The 14282-nt window shown below is 34.4% G+C and overlaps 1 protein-coding gene across 4 annotated transcripts in view; it reads right to left on the minus strand.

The window, feature by feature from the left end:
* LOC100031189 (desmocollin-2) overlaps positions 1 to 14282 on the minus strand; it is a 56277-nt gene that overhangs the window by 4554 nt on the left and 37441 nt on the right. For 3 of the 4 annotated variants that reach the window (XM_007487208.3, XM_001380473.4, XM_056823839.1), the window contains exons 13-15: positions 11992 to 12219; positions 10245 to 10369; positions 1350 to 1637 (exon numbers count right to left, since the gene is read on the minus strand). In XM_007487208.3, the coding sequence (XP_007487270.2) occupies positions 1350 to 1637; positions 10245 to 10369; positions 11992 to 12219 (641 nt within the window). Of the gene's footprint in view, positions 1 to 5; positions 52 to 1349; positions 1638 to 10244; positions 10370 to 11991; positions 12220 to 14282 lie in introns of all 4 variants that reach the window. The other variant, XM_007487209.3, reaches the window with a different exon arrangement.

The following is a 14282-nucleotide window of genomic DNA, read 5'->3' on the forward strand; positions in this document are numbered from 1 at the left end:
TTTACCTTTGATTGCTTAATTTTTAACCAGAGTGTGTCCTCTAATGGATTCCTACACACAAAAAATGTACATGGTTGGCCTGTATCATAAGCATACTATAAAATCAACATTTAGCAGATCACATTGATAAAAGCTTGTGCACAAATGTGTTCTACATAATCATGTTTCCATCATAAAATTACAACTAAAAGCAGTATTTACTCATGAAATGGAGGTAGAACAAAGACTCAGATCTTTGAGTATTTAGTACAGTTGATAAGCAATTGAAAAAGATGTTTCTGTACCTCAACCATGTTCCCCCCAAATAAGAACAACAATGGAAAATGTTTTTCCATAGTTTAAATGAAATCAATGAATTACATGAGAAATGCCAAATGAAGTTCAAGGATAGATATTTGACAAAGAAGTCAAGGCTGCATCTCTGTCTTGATCCCCCTATTAGTATTTTTATTGTATTTCTTTGTCCCTAATAGATACTGTTTTGCACAACTTTTGTTGTAAAGTGCTATTCTTCCCACTCAGCCACCAAAAGTTTTTGCAAATAATAAGCTTCCAAGTATATTGAACCCCCCACAACCCCCAAACCCAAAACCAACCCACAGATATTAAATGATAGTATTATCCTATTTTCTTTTTAATTTGAGCTTATAGTTACTTTGCGACATGAAATCCAGTCATGAGAAAACAGACCAAGACTTGAATTTACCAATAATATTCAAAAGATTGATAAATCATATGTCCTTATCTTGAGTAGAGATCCATAAGATTAAGGGCTTTGAAATACATGATGCTCAAAATATTTGAAAAGTTAGAGAAAAAAGAAAGAGGATAGACTATCTGTTCTTTATTTCCTCTCACAGCCCTGTACTGGTGTAATAAACTTGTTGAGAGAGGGAATACAGATAATAAGAAGTGCAGACTTAAGGAGTTTGTGAAATTTAAGTATGTGTTTATCTTAATTCTGCTATAGTAAGTGATTTTTTTTCTGATGAAACACTCAAATGATGTGAAAGAGATTTTTAATGGATGCCATTAGACACTGCTAATGGTACTGAAGAATTACATACTAAGTGAAATTTAAAGGATAAAATAAAATCTATTTCAGACTAAACATAATCAAATAAGTATCCATTGGAAAAATATGGAATATTTATTCCCCAAATATAAATTTAGGTTAGCTTATTGTTACAAACTATCTGTTCAGTACATATGTGTTTAGATGTATATATAAACAAACACATTATATACCTATATATTCATATACATATGTAGCTATACATATATATATACTCCCCCCCAAAAATTTCCAATGCAAATGTCATAGTCTGAAGACTACCCAGAAAACTTACTTCACCAAGACGTGGTTGAGTAAAATTGTGCCATTCAGAGTATGTATATCTGCAGGCATCAACTTCAACTTGTCCTCCAGCCCTGCCTGAATCCAGGGTGTGATGTCCTCCTCTGAATGATTCCAGTGTGTGATGACCTCCTCCTCTACAGGATTCTAAGGTCTGATGTCCTCCTTTCATCATTTCAAAGCATTCCTGTCCCCCATTTTTAATTCCTGATCCCAATGTGCCACAAAACCCTTGACCATTGCCATTCAGCATCTGTGTTGTAAATCCATTTGTGGAACACTGAAAAAAAAAATAATCATTTATGTTATGTGGGCAACAGATGAAAAACATGAATTTATTTGAAATAATATTGAGGCAATTCAACTTTGATATCTGTATATTACTATGTAATATGGAATGAAATTCATTGTAAAGGAGGTCTGCCCTTAGCATCTTTTCAATAAACATTTATCATATATTACATTAGGAACTAAGGATACCATAATAAAAATGACAATCTGTGCTGTCAAGAGATTACAATCTGTTGTGGGGAGTAGGGGGAATGTGTATTACACCGCATGTATGCAGATAAGAAGAATACAAGCTAGAAAGTGACAGAACCAAAGGAACAATCCAATCAAAGTATTGCATGAAAATTTGGCAGGGAAGAGAACTCTAATCTAGGAGGATCAGGAAGGGTTACAAGGAGGAGGAACCTAAACTGAGAAAGAAAAAAATGAACAAACAAAGCTTCCTAAAGGGTCCAGATAAGGAAGGGGCATATTTTAGGTATAGCTGTAGCCTATGCATATATATGAAAGGAAGATTGCATCTGGCTTGGAACTTCATGAAAAGAAGTTTAGTTATTAAAACATCAATGAATTTGTAATATAAATTGATTTCATTTATCTAAAGAACTTTCTTCCTTTCCACCAATTTTCCACTAGAACAGAAGTTCTTTTAGGGTCAGTTTTGTTTAAGTATCCCAAGTGCTTTCCACATAGAGATAAGAATGATTGATTCAGATTGGATAAGTGAACTCAATATTCTCAGATAAGGAAACTATTTATTGGGTCATTTCGGTCCCATAAGTTAATCTTTCCTCTACTAGCTCATTCCCTACTATATCCCAATTATAAATGCCTTTGTTTCACAAAAATTTCAGGAAGAAGAAAACTCAAAGACCTTGAACAGTAACAAATGAATCAACAGGAAAAAGAGTAGCAGCAGAAGAAAATATGGCCTCCAGATCTAGTAAATGAGTTCAAATATCTTGAATAAAAATGCAAAATAAAGGGAAATGATCCAACACTTCATGAGGCAGACAAACTTGTGGAATTTAAGAATATGGAAACTAATGTTATTCCTAGGTTTCCCAGAGGATTATAACAGTATATAAAACCTTAAGACAGTAATGAAGGAAATAATAAAAGAGAGCTGCCCAGAACTTCTAAACATAAAAAATGAAATGCCAATAGAAATAATCCATAGGTAACATTCAGAAAAAAAAAAATCTCAAGGCTGCAAAATTCAAAACAAATAGTGGTTAAATTTAACAATTCAGTTCAGAGACAAGTTTCACAAGGCATCAAGGGAAAGACCTCTAAATGCAAAGAAAAAGGTTACACTGCATTCCGGAAATTCTGCATTCACTGAAAAAAGGTGAAGGGAATGCAATAATGTGTTGTAAAAAGTAATGGATTTCAGGATAAGCTCAGGGTGATCTATCCTGCAAATCTAAGCTTAACTGTACAAGACAAAAGATGGATCTTCAAAAGAAAGCATTTGAAATACTTTTAAAAATGAAAAAAATAATTGAAGAGATTATTTGCTACTCAAAAACCCACAAATAAAAGAAATGTAAAAGTGAATAAATGTAGCAGGCAAGGACAATAACAGCAACTGAGTGACAACTGCAAGACAAGTAAGAGACTTTTTTTGCAAATATACACAAGGAGATGTATATTTGCAAATATACACAAAAATAAAAGTGGGAATTTGGGGGTAGGAGAAAGGGTATAACCATGAAGAATCAGAAAGGGAGTATTATGTATAAAACCTTTAGATATCCAGACTACAGGTGAATGCTTCTTTTGTGGGACTACATTGCAATATGGAAGGGTACAGAAAAGGAAGGGAGAAGTGAAAGATAACAAAGAATGAGTATTGTACACATACATGTCAATCATGGGCTAGCAACAAGGGGAAAGTGAACTCTGTGGTCTCAAAAAGAGCCTAGAAGAGAGAGAGTGAAGAGGAGGAGGGGCAAGATTAAAAAGGTATAAGAAATGAAGGAGGCCTTAATTTGGAAATGGAAAGAAGTTTCACTGATGAGTGCTCCTTTGAGTGAAAAGAGATGGTTGGTGAAAGAAGAGGAAGACTTGACCCTGGACAAGGCCTGGGGGATTTGGTGCTTGAAATGTCAACTTGTCTTGGGAGAGGGGAGATGGAAACCCTAGGAGCTGGCACTAGGAAGAGGGGACACAGGATGATTTGCAGGGAAATGTAGAAAGAAAAGGTCAACAAGAGAGAATATAGATCAGTGTTGGATTGTACAATCAGGAATGTTGTAGAGGAGGGACCCTCCCATGAGGGAGCCTTCTTTCAGACACCTATAATAATTGGCATTGTTCTGAAAAGAGGCACAACAGAAAAGAATTAATGGGAAAAACCCTCCAACACAGTGGCAAAAAGCACCTAGAGGGAAGCCTAGTGTGTATTTCCACCTCTTCAAAAAATATCATTTATCATATGGGATCTCTTAAAGGGAGAGGATAAGGATATACAGGATATCATGGTGATGTAAGAAACATAAAATTGAAATTAATTATTAAATGAGCTATCAATGGCATTGCTTTCATATTTTCCCTATAATTATAAATCTCATCATAAAAATCCTCCTTGGATCTCTCAAGTTGATATAGTGTAGTAAGATTTGAAAGTAATGATAAAAAATAGTGGTGTGCTGTAAATGTTAAATAACCACCTCACCAGAAAAAAAAAAAGGTACGGCAAGATAATACTTTTTTACACTTACTTTGCATTATTAACATTTTCTCCATTGCTTTCTTAGGTTTAGACAATTAAAAAACAATAAATAAAACCATGATTTGTAACATTTGTCAATTTAAGAGGTATAATAAGTTCATTGAAAATTTAACAATTAGGAATCTGTTTCAGACTGTCTCCAGCACCCAAATCATATACCCTTATCTACATCATTGTAAAATGAAATGGAAACTTTTTATTTTCTCTTCCACCACAGAGCTGATATATATGATAGTTATGTAATCCAAACTCTATGCATATGACTAATATTTCTATATTTCCTTTCTTGATCACTTACCCAAAATTGAGTATAGTATATACAATTAGATATTTATTACTGTCACATTAAATTCAGCACATGTAAAATGCAAGCCTTCCCCTTTCTCTAGTGTGGAGAAATTGCCCTAAGTATTTTAAAAAGTATTAAGAACTGGAAATTGAGGGGATGCTAATCAATTGAGGAATGGCTAAACAAATTGTAGCACATGATTGTGAGGGGCATACTACCACTGTGCCTTAAGTGATGAGCAGGCTAATTTTTTAAAAAAAACTTGGAAACTACATGGGATAATCAACAGTGAAATGAGTAGAAACAAAATAACAACATATAAGCTAAAGAATTAATTCTGAAAGAATACATTTTGAATATAACTACAGAAAGTGAGCTGAAAGGTAAAAACATGAAAGACTTAATTCCTATAGATGTGTTGGTCTCTCAGATAGTCAATACGTTGTTTGATGTAGGGAAGGGTTGAGACTGGTAGATAAGATTTATTATGCAGATATGAAGAAAAGTAAGCTAAATATATGTCAATTTGGAATCTAGAAACCCCCAAATTTGTATCCAAGTGGGATCTGACCCCCTCAAGTTCAGTTAGCTTAAAAGTTGAAGACCTCACAATTCTCATGTGACAAGGTCAACCTTGAGGTCTTCAACTTTCAAGTTTTATATCTTCTGTTTCCTAGTGGCAATTTCCACCTGGATGTTATAATGAATATCAAATTCATTTCTTAATCTGAACAATAGCTTCTTCAACTAAATCTAGCTCAATCCAAATTTCACTATTTTATAGATAATACTACAATTTTTCCAATTATTATTTAATTATTTTTCATTTGTGTCCAACTCTTTGTGACCCCATTTGGGGTTTTATAGGCAAAGATAATAGAGTAGTTTGCTGTTTCCTTCTCCAACTCATTTTACAGGTGAGGAAACTGAGGCCAAATGGGTTAAGTGACACAAGATCACACCGTCAGCAATTTCTGAATCTGGATTTGAACTCAGATTTGAACAGGTCTTTTTGGCTCCTGGCTGGGGGGGGGGGGAGAGGGGGAGGGATCTATTCATTGTGCCATTTAGCTACCCATTTTTCCAGTTAATACACTCAAAACTTGTGAGTAATCTTTGAGTTTTTCTTCTATATTCTAGAAGTCTAATCAATTGGCCAGCCCCTTTGTTCCCCTCTATAGGATCTTGTGCTCTTTCCTTTTCCTTCCACTCACACTAATTTAGACCCTAATCTCTTGTACTGAGACGCTTCTTCTCTCTAGTCTCACCCCATTCCAAATTATCCACTCAAGCAAAACTTAATTTTGCCAATACATAAATCAATGCACTACTGGAAAAAAAAAAAACTTTCATGACTTCTTATCAATAGGATAAGAAACAACCTGCATGATCTGGTGTTTTAGCCTATATTACAATTAAATGCTAATGTAAGGTCTTCTCCAAATACAACATTCTTCCCTAAGGGTTGGCCCACATGTATAGATCCATTCTTTACTCACCAAAACTTCTGAGAATAGAGAACTTTTTTTTCAAAGTTCAGCTGAGATGCCAGCTTCTCTCTGAAGTCTTCCCTCAACTCCTGAGTAAAAGATCTTTTCTTCCTCAAATTTCCCAGACAGCTGTCAGGAGCTCTCATTTTCTTACACCGTTGTTTATAACAGTATTTGTGAGAAATGTATTGACTAAGGCACTTCATTTCATTTCTTTAATTATTATTTTTATTTCATACTCCACTTTAAAGTGTTTCTTTAGCTACTAGTTAATATTGATTTCAATTTCATCAGTGTGCTTTTTCCCTTCATGCCTTAAGATAGTATCCATGAATTACTATGGCTAAAAACATCTGTACAATAACTTTCTGATAATCAATGCCTTGCCAAACTGGCTCCTACATGATACATATTCTAGTACAGTGACGGTGAACCTTTTAGAGACAGAGTGCCTCCACCAGAGACCATGTGCCCAACCCCATAACCCTTAACCCACCCAGGGGAGGGAGAAAGCACTCCCATTGGGCTTCTGGGTGGAGGGACAGGTGAAGTGAGGAATGTCCTCAGTGAGTGTGGGGAGGGGAAGGGGAGTGGGCAGAGAACTCTGAACTACTGCCCACTCCCTTCCATCTCTGCCACCTGTGAGCCTCCCACTTGACACCCAGTGTGGTTGCTGGGAAGAGGGGTGGGGGATGAGAAAAAATGTCATCAAGCATGATGGAGAGGGGGAGGGGAACAGCTTCACCCAAGTCCCTCTGCCTTTCTAGTAATGAACTGGGAGTGGGGTCACATGTCCACAGAGAGCATTCTAAGTGCCATCTTTGGCACCTGTGCCATAGGTTTGCCATCACCACTCTAGTCATTAGTCCTGGATACTTTTTAGCTTGGTAGTTCCTATGCATGCTTGGAATCTGCAAATATAGTCTTCCAAAACTTGGCATCACCTTTGTGCCATAATGAGTCATTAGGTTAAGACTTTAGCAGAGGAGTTAGTATTAAGTAGGAAAAATAGCTCTTTTAATAGGATTTTTTTTAAGTCTAATTGATTGGAAAAGGTTGGCATGATTTCTCAGGTAGAGATGCCTAGAGGGGATATAGGTTGTTAAAACAAATGCATAGAGAAACTAAGGTATTATCATTTTATATTTTGGCTGCATATATCAGTTAAAGACAAACACAGGAGAGGGAAAAACACAACAACATTTTTCCTTCTGGCTAATCCTACTCTATTAAATTAATGATAAACAACATACCACAAGCTTTTTCTCTTCTTTCTTCCAGTGACACCAACATAGGTTAAAAAAAAAGTCCTTTATTGAAGGCTCATATTGACATCAATCACTAAGATATGATAGTTCTTCATCTAAAACTTCTCATATCTGCCTATAATGTCATTTGTTGTTCCAATGACACCAGAAAGGGAAAGTAATTGACTGAAGATCAGTGAAAGGGCAGAAACACTCAACTCTGGTTTTGTTCCTGTGTTCTTCACCAGAAAAATGATCAGTATACTGAGCCTTTAAGAAGGACAGGGTCTTCAGAAGAAGATTAGTCATAAAATGGAATACAGAAAGGAATTCAGTATGACTTAACATATATGAAGAAGTGCTGGGAGCCATCAGTCCATGACACCTTGACAAAGTCATGCATGGTAGCTGGGGAGACCACAGAGTGGTCCTTGGAGAGATGTGACTGCCCACTCTATCCCCCTTGCATGACTTCTTTCATCAATGCCCCTTACCTATGAATTGACATGATTATTATTCCCCCTAGTCTCAAAAGAAACAATGCAAGAGCAGAACACCTGTACCCTAATTCTCCAAAACATCACCAAAAGATGAATTATTCTGGGGGACTGATGGCCCCAGCAAAGAGGGATAGTATAAGGTTAGAACAATAAGCTGGAGGGAGCAACAAAATGGCTCAGTGGATTGAGAACCGGGCCTAGAGATGGGAGGTCCTGAGTTCAAATCTGTCAAATCCTTATCATTCTTCTGCCTTGGAACCAATACACAGTATTGATTTTAAGATATATGTTAAGAATTTTTTTAAAAAGAAAGAAAAATAGGCTAGAGTTTGAATTATAATAAGGATCTGGAATTCCAAAGGCAGTCTATATTTTCTAATGTAGAAAGTGAGCCTTGAAGGGTCCTTTAAAAAAAAAAACAAAAAAAACCAGAAGATCCAATTAGTATCCAAATACTATTATTCATTAATTATAGATTAAGTTATACTTCTTTTGCAAAGCTTTCCTTGACTCTTCTAGGATGGGGACATCACATTCCATTATGCTTCATTTCACTTTATTTTGAAGATACTGATTTTTATATAAATTGAGGTTTGGGGCAAACCAGTGTCAAGAAAGTCTACTGATGACAATTTTCCAAGAGCATGTACTCATATCATGTCTCTCTGTCACATTTTGGTCATTCTAGCAATATTTCTAACTTTTTATTTATTATAATACTCTGTGATTTTTGATGTTAATATTGCAATTATTTTGGATTACTATAAACCCTGCTTGTATAAAATAGCAAGTTTAGTTAATAAATGTTGTGTGTGTTCTGGCTGTTCCATCAACCAACCATTCCCCATCTCTTTCCCACTCCTCAGGCTTCCTTATTCCATGAGATATAGCAATCCTGTTATTAGGCCAAGTAATAGCCCTATAATGGCTTCTAAATGTTCAAGTGAAAGGGTCAATTGTTGCAGCAAACTTCATTATTGTCTTATTTTAATAAATTGCCATAGTCACCATAACCTTCAGCAACCAAATCAGTCAGTATCCCTCAACATGGAGGCAATACCTTCCACCAGCAAAAAGATTATGACTTGCTAAAGGTTCACATGATGGTTCTTTAACACTTTTAATTAATTTTAAAAAATTGTATTTTTAAGCAATAAAGCATGTTTAATTAAGAAATTGTACTTTTTTAGACATAATGCTATTGCACATTTAGCATAGTATAAAAATGATCTTTGCATGCTCTGGGAAACAAAAAGAATTCATGCAATTCACTTTATTGTGGTGGTCTGGAATCTAACTCACAATGTCTCTGAATTATGTCTGTACATAATTCTACCTTATTTTATTGAACTTTGTAAACTCATTCTCCTGATAGTATTTGCTCATACAGTTATCTCATAAGGGCATTTTCCAGTGTCATATGATACTATCTGTGTCTGCAAGTTTTAAAATACTTGAAGAGAGAAACTAATTCAAGCTTCTTTTATACCACCCAAAGCATAGAGTAGTTTCCTGATCACATGCAGTAGGCATTCAATAAATATGTATTAAATTATGTAACACTTTATTAAGTAAAAATAAGAGGTGCTTTGAAACTTATAGGAAAATAAAACTAGATATTTATGTGTACCCCATCTCCTATCATGTGTTGTTAGGGAATTTGGGAGGGGTTCTTCTATGTTCAAAGAGAAGAAGGATGAGGAAGACTTAAAAGACACTTGTATGATAAACGAACTATAAAGAGTTAAATTTTCCTTCCAAATCATTTTTGCCTATATAATGAACAGGTTAAGTATTTTATTTTTAAATAGAAAGGTACTATTTGCTCAATGATCACACAAAACATGTTCAGCTCTTTTGTCTAAAACACAATTAATGTCAATAGAATCTTAAGTAGAAGGTCTATAATCCCAAGCCCAGAAAGTTTCCTTTATAATTACCTTATATTTTAATTTTTGTACAAATTTTATATAACTACATGTTTGGCTCCCCTGGCTATATGGTAAACTCCTTGATAGTAAAGACTGTCTTCAACATTTCCTTTGAATTTCCAGGGCCTAGCATATAAAATATACTCAATAAATGCTTTATTTATTGATTGCTGAAGAAAACTAAATTAGTTACAGATCTTAACCACAACAGCTGTTGAAATTTAATGTAGTCATCAACAAATGCCTTCTGAATATTCTTGTGTTTTCTGAAAAAAGTATCTGATGGCATTAAAAAAATTAATAGATATCAAAATTGTTTTATATGAAGAAGCAAAGCATCACACATACAAAAAGTCTACCCATTCCTTATTGAAGATTTGTTCCTAAAAGCACATTACTTACCACTCTATCATCTCCAGGAGCTTCTGTGTTTGATATAATTAAATTTTGCTGTGCCATATCATCAGGAAAAGGTTTTTTTGCTTTTGAAGGACTCCAAATTCCACAGACTAAGGTGAATAAGACACCTGGGTGAGAAACAGAACCATTTGAGTTTAATATGGAAAACAAAAATGCAGGGTATATTGAAAGATTATTTCTGAGTTGACTATTTTAAATTCTTATATCATTCTTCAACTTTCTACTTATAGGTTAACTAAATACAGTAGAAAATTATCATCAGATGTACTTGGAGTGGTTTCTTTTGACAACTCCAAATTGGTCATATGAATGTCATTTTAGGTTTCAAATTCAGTAGTAGTTAAATATTTATTTCGATGAATTTGACCATTTTCTCTAGGTGGCACAGTGATGTTAACCCTGGTGTCAGAAAGATCTGAGTTCACATTTGTCCTTAGTCAGTTACTATTTTGTGACTTTAGACAGGTCATTTAACCCTTATTTGTCTCCGTTCCTTATCTGTAAAATGGAGACACAATGGAGAACAAAAAATGACAAATGATCTCTGCCAAGAAAACACCATAAACAAACAAGATCTCAAAAAGTTGGACACAACTAAACAGCAACAACAATTATTCTCTAATAGGAGTAGAATCTGCTCACTAATTACTCTGCTACCCCCCTCCAAAAAAGTTTATAAACTTTGGACAGCACATAAAATTTTCATACTCAATAACACGTATTTAGAGAAGAGGTTTTCTTCCCAAAAAATATTCTACTAAACACAAAAAGTATAAATTGTTCCTATGAATACAAGGCAAAGAAAGACCACTCTGTCCTGAACAAATATTCTTGGTAAGTATCATGATTTAAGACTTTGCATCATTTCTCCCTTGTTAAAAATTTAAATTCTATATAAATTTTTAAATGGCTGCAAGCTGCAATAAAATTATATGGCGTCCCTAAGGTCTTAATGCAGTCTTAAGTTTTAATAGCATAATTATGCAGTAAGACTTTGGGAACATCCTATATATGTAAGATATACCCACACAGTTATAGAAACACATAAATTGCCTCTTAATATAATCCCACTCTGATGACTCCTTGTGGTGTAGAAGTTAAGGAAGGTTCTCAAAGATTTGCATAATAGAGCTTAAGTTCTGAAAGATTCTGCTGTGCTAGAGTCTTCAAGAAGAGACCTGACAATATTTTGAGCCTCCACTATGAAGACCAGTCTAGCTAAGTAAGGAGTAGCTTATCCCCAAGTGTGTTGACCACATAGCAATTAGCAAAACAAAGAAAAACACATTATATTTATGCATGTGTATGTACCCCCATACATAATGAAGATAAAGTGATAACACTTTTAGAGGCTTTAAATACCATGATGATTTTCTCATTGTTGCTGAACATTAGTATAAAATAGTTATATAAAAGTATGACAGTGGAATGAGAAGGAGCCTTGCAATTAGAAGCTCTGGACTCGATCCTTAGCTCTGCCACCTGCTAGCAACCTGACCTTTAGCAAGTCACCATTTCCATAATGTTCAGATTTATCATTGGTAAAACAATGGTGACAATAGTTATGTTATCTCCCTTGCAGGGTTGTTGTAAGGAAGACAATTTGTAAAATGTAAGTCCTATACTCATAGTATGTCATTGTTGCAAGATCTCAGGGTTGGAAGGAACCTCAGAGACCATCAAGTCCTACTAGCATCATTATTACAGTCAACTAAACAAATGGACTTACAAAATAGTAGTGCTATTCCCAACAGTATTGCAAGGATGGCCCATGGACCTAGTCTGGTGTCTGGATACGCTGATTTAGCAGAAGCACAATGATCTGGATGATCACAATTACAGAGATTAACGTTCAGTTTCTTTGTTGACATCTGGCCATGACTATCACTCACAGTGACTGGTATGGTATATATTCCATATGGAGCATTACTCTTATAAGAAAGGTGTGCAGCTGTATCTGAAAGAAAATAAAGAGCCAAAAATGATCAAATCATAAGTTATGTTCACTATCGCTCTATGGTTTTCATTACAATTGTCTACAGTGGTTACACTTCTATTGAGCTATGTGTCATCATTCAACAACTTTTATTCAGTGCCTAACTTGTATAAGTCATTTTCTTAGGCAATAAAGTATACAGAGATGAATAAGGTAGAAGCTGACTGCTGGAAGCTTATACTCGAAGAAAAGAAATGAAACAAAATTAAAAAATATCAATAATATAAAATAAAGTAGGCTAAATACATAGTAAAAGTGCAAATAAGTTCTATGAGAAATTCAAGACACTTCTGGCCAGTAGTAGGTCACAAAAAATTACATGGAGGAAATATTAATTAAATTGAGTCATTAAAGATTGATAGCTTTTCAATAGGCAGAGACTACAGACAGAGAAATGGAGGGAGTTATAGAAGAGTGTTCTAGTCATAGAAGATCTGATGGACACTGAATGAAGGTAGAAAAGGGTTAGCAAAGATTATACAAAAGGATTGTCTGGGATAAGTCTAAAAAGGGAGAATGGAGCTAGATTATGGTTACAATATTGCGCCTAAGGAGTTTAGACATTTTTGGCAACCATTGAAGTGTTCTAAACAGAATGACACAACAAAAATTATTTTAAATTTTCACAGCTACTTAAATTATACATATAACTATCTTTTCCTATACCTCTGACTACAAATAAGTACAAATGAAACTATCTTATTTGTACTGACCAATACATCTTTCTATAGAATGTCTCTGTAAAAACCTTCTACTAAGCACAAAATTCCAATATTTTACCAACATTTGTCACCTACAATAACAATTAGTAGTTTTCAGCATATGTTTAAAAGAATTAACCATAATACTGGGTATCTTTTATTCTTTGAATGTATGCCACTAAAAATTATATAATTTGCTAATCACATTCCACCACTAAATGCTTTCCCACCACCTTACATACTGTGGGGTAAACATGCTTTTCTAAATAATACCAGAAAAATTAAGATTTCATTCTCACATGAAGGAATCATGCACATTAAGCCCATGTGTATTTGTGTATCTTTTGATATACATTGTTAGCTGAGCAAGTTGTATTCACAATTCTGATTTTACACCATTAGATAAACATAGCATCAAAATTTTGTTATCTTTGATCTTTATCAAAAGTTTCACCTAAGTTATTCATTCATTCATTACCTATAGCCCAAACATTCAATTTTCCACAAAATAGCTTTGTGATATTTTGTATAATCCAAAAACAAATCATAAGAAATGTATTTCAAATAAAGTTCTTAGTTCTGTACTACTGTTAATGATTTTGAAGATAGGTTGATATAGAATGACTAGTAACTGACATTTAACAAGAGAAATAAAGTAGTTTACTACCCCGGAAAGTGATTAACAACTAATACTTGCCACTACTAAGTGAAGTTCTAAAAATGATGAGATTTTAGTTGTGGCTGATATTCTAAAATAAATCAAAGAATTTTAGCATTAGCATGGCTTTGGAAAGTTATCTAGTCCAACTCACATCTGAATAGGAATATCCTCCCCAAATCCTTGATAAGTATTAGTCAAACCTTTGAATTACTAGTGTTCATAAACTCTCCAAGGATGATATCACATTCTGCTTTAAGACAATTCAAATTGTTATATTTTCCTTGACATTTAACAAAAATTAGCCATAGAAACTTCTAGCCATTGTTCCTAAATTTGTTCTCTGGGACCAAGGGTGGGGTGGAGATCTAGTTTCTCTTTCATATAACAGCACTTCAAATATCAAAAGCAGAAATCTTCTTTGCCTCTAGAGCCTATCCTCTTCCTACCTTTCCTGTTATTTTTGAGACCACTGCCATTATCTCAGTCACCCAGTCAGTTACTTTGGTATTATCCTTAACTCCTCATTTATATTCATCCCCAATCTATTATCAAATCCCATCATTTCTACCTTCATAACATCTCTTCTATACATCCCATTATTTTCACTCACACAGCTACAAATTTAGTACAGATGGTCATTAAATTCTAAATAGCTTTCTGGT

The sequence above is a fragment of the Monodelphis domestica genome, chromosome 3 (assembly GCF_027887165.1).
Source record: "Monodelphis domestica isolate mMonDom1 chromosome 3, mMonDom1.pri, whole genome shotgun sequence".
Classification (NCBI taxonomy): domain Eukaryota; kingdom Metazoa; phylum Chordata; class Mammalia; order Didelphimorphia; family Didelphidae; genus Monodelphis; species Monodelphis domestica.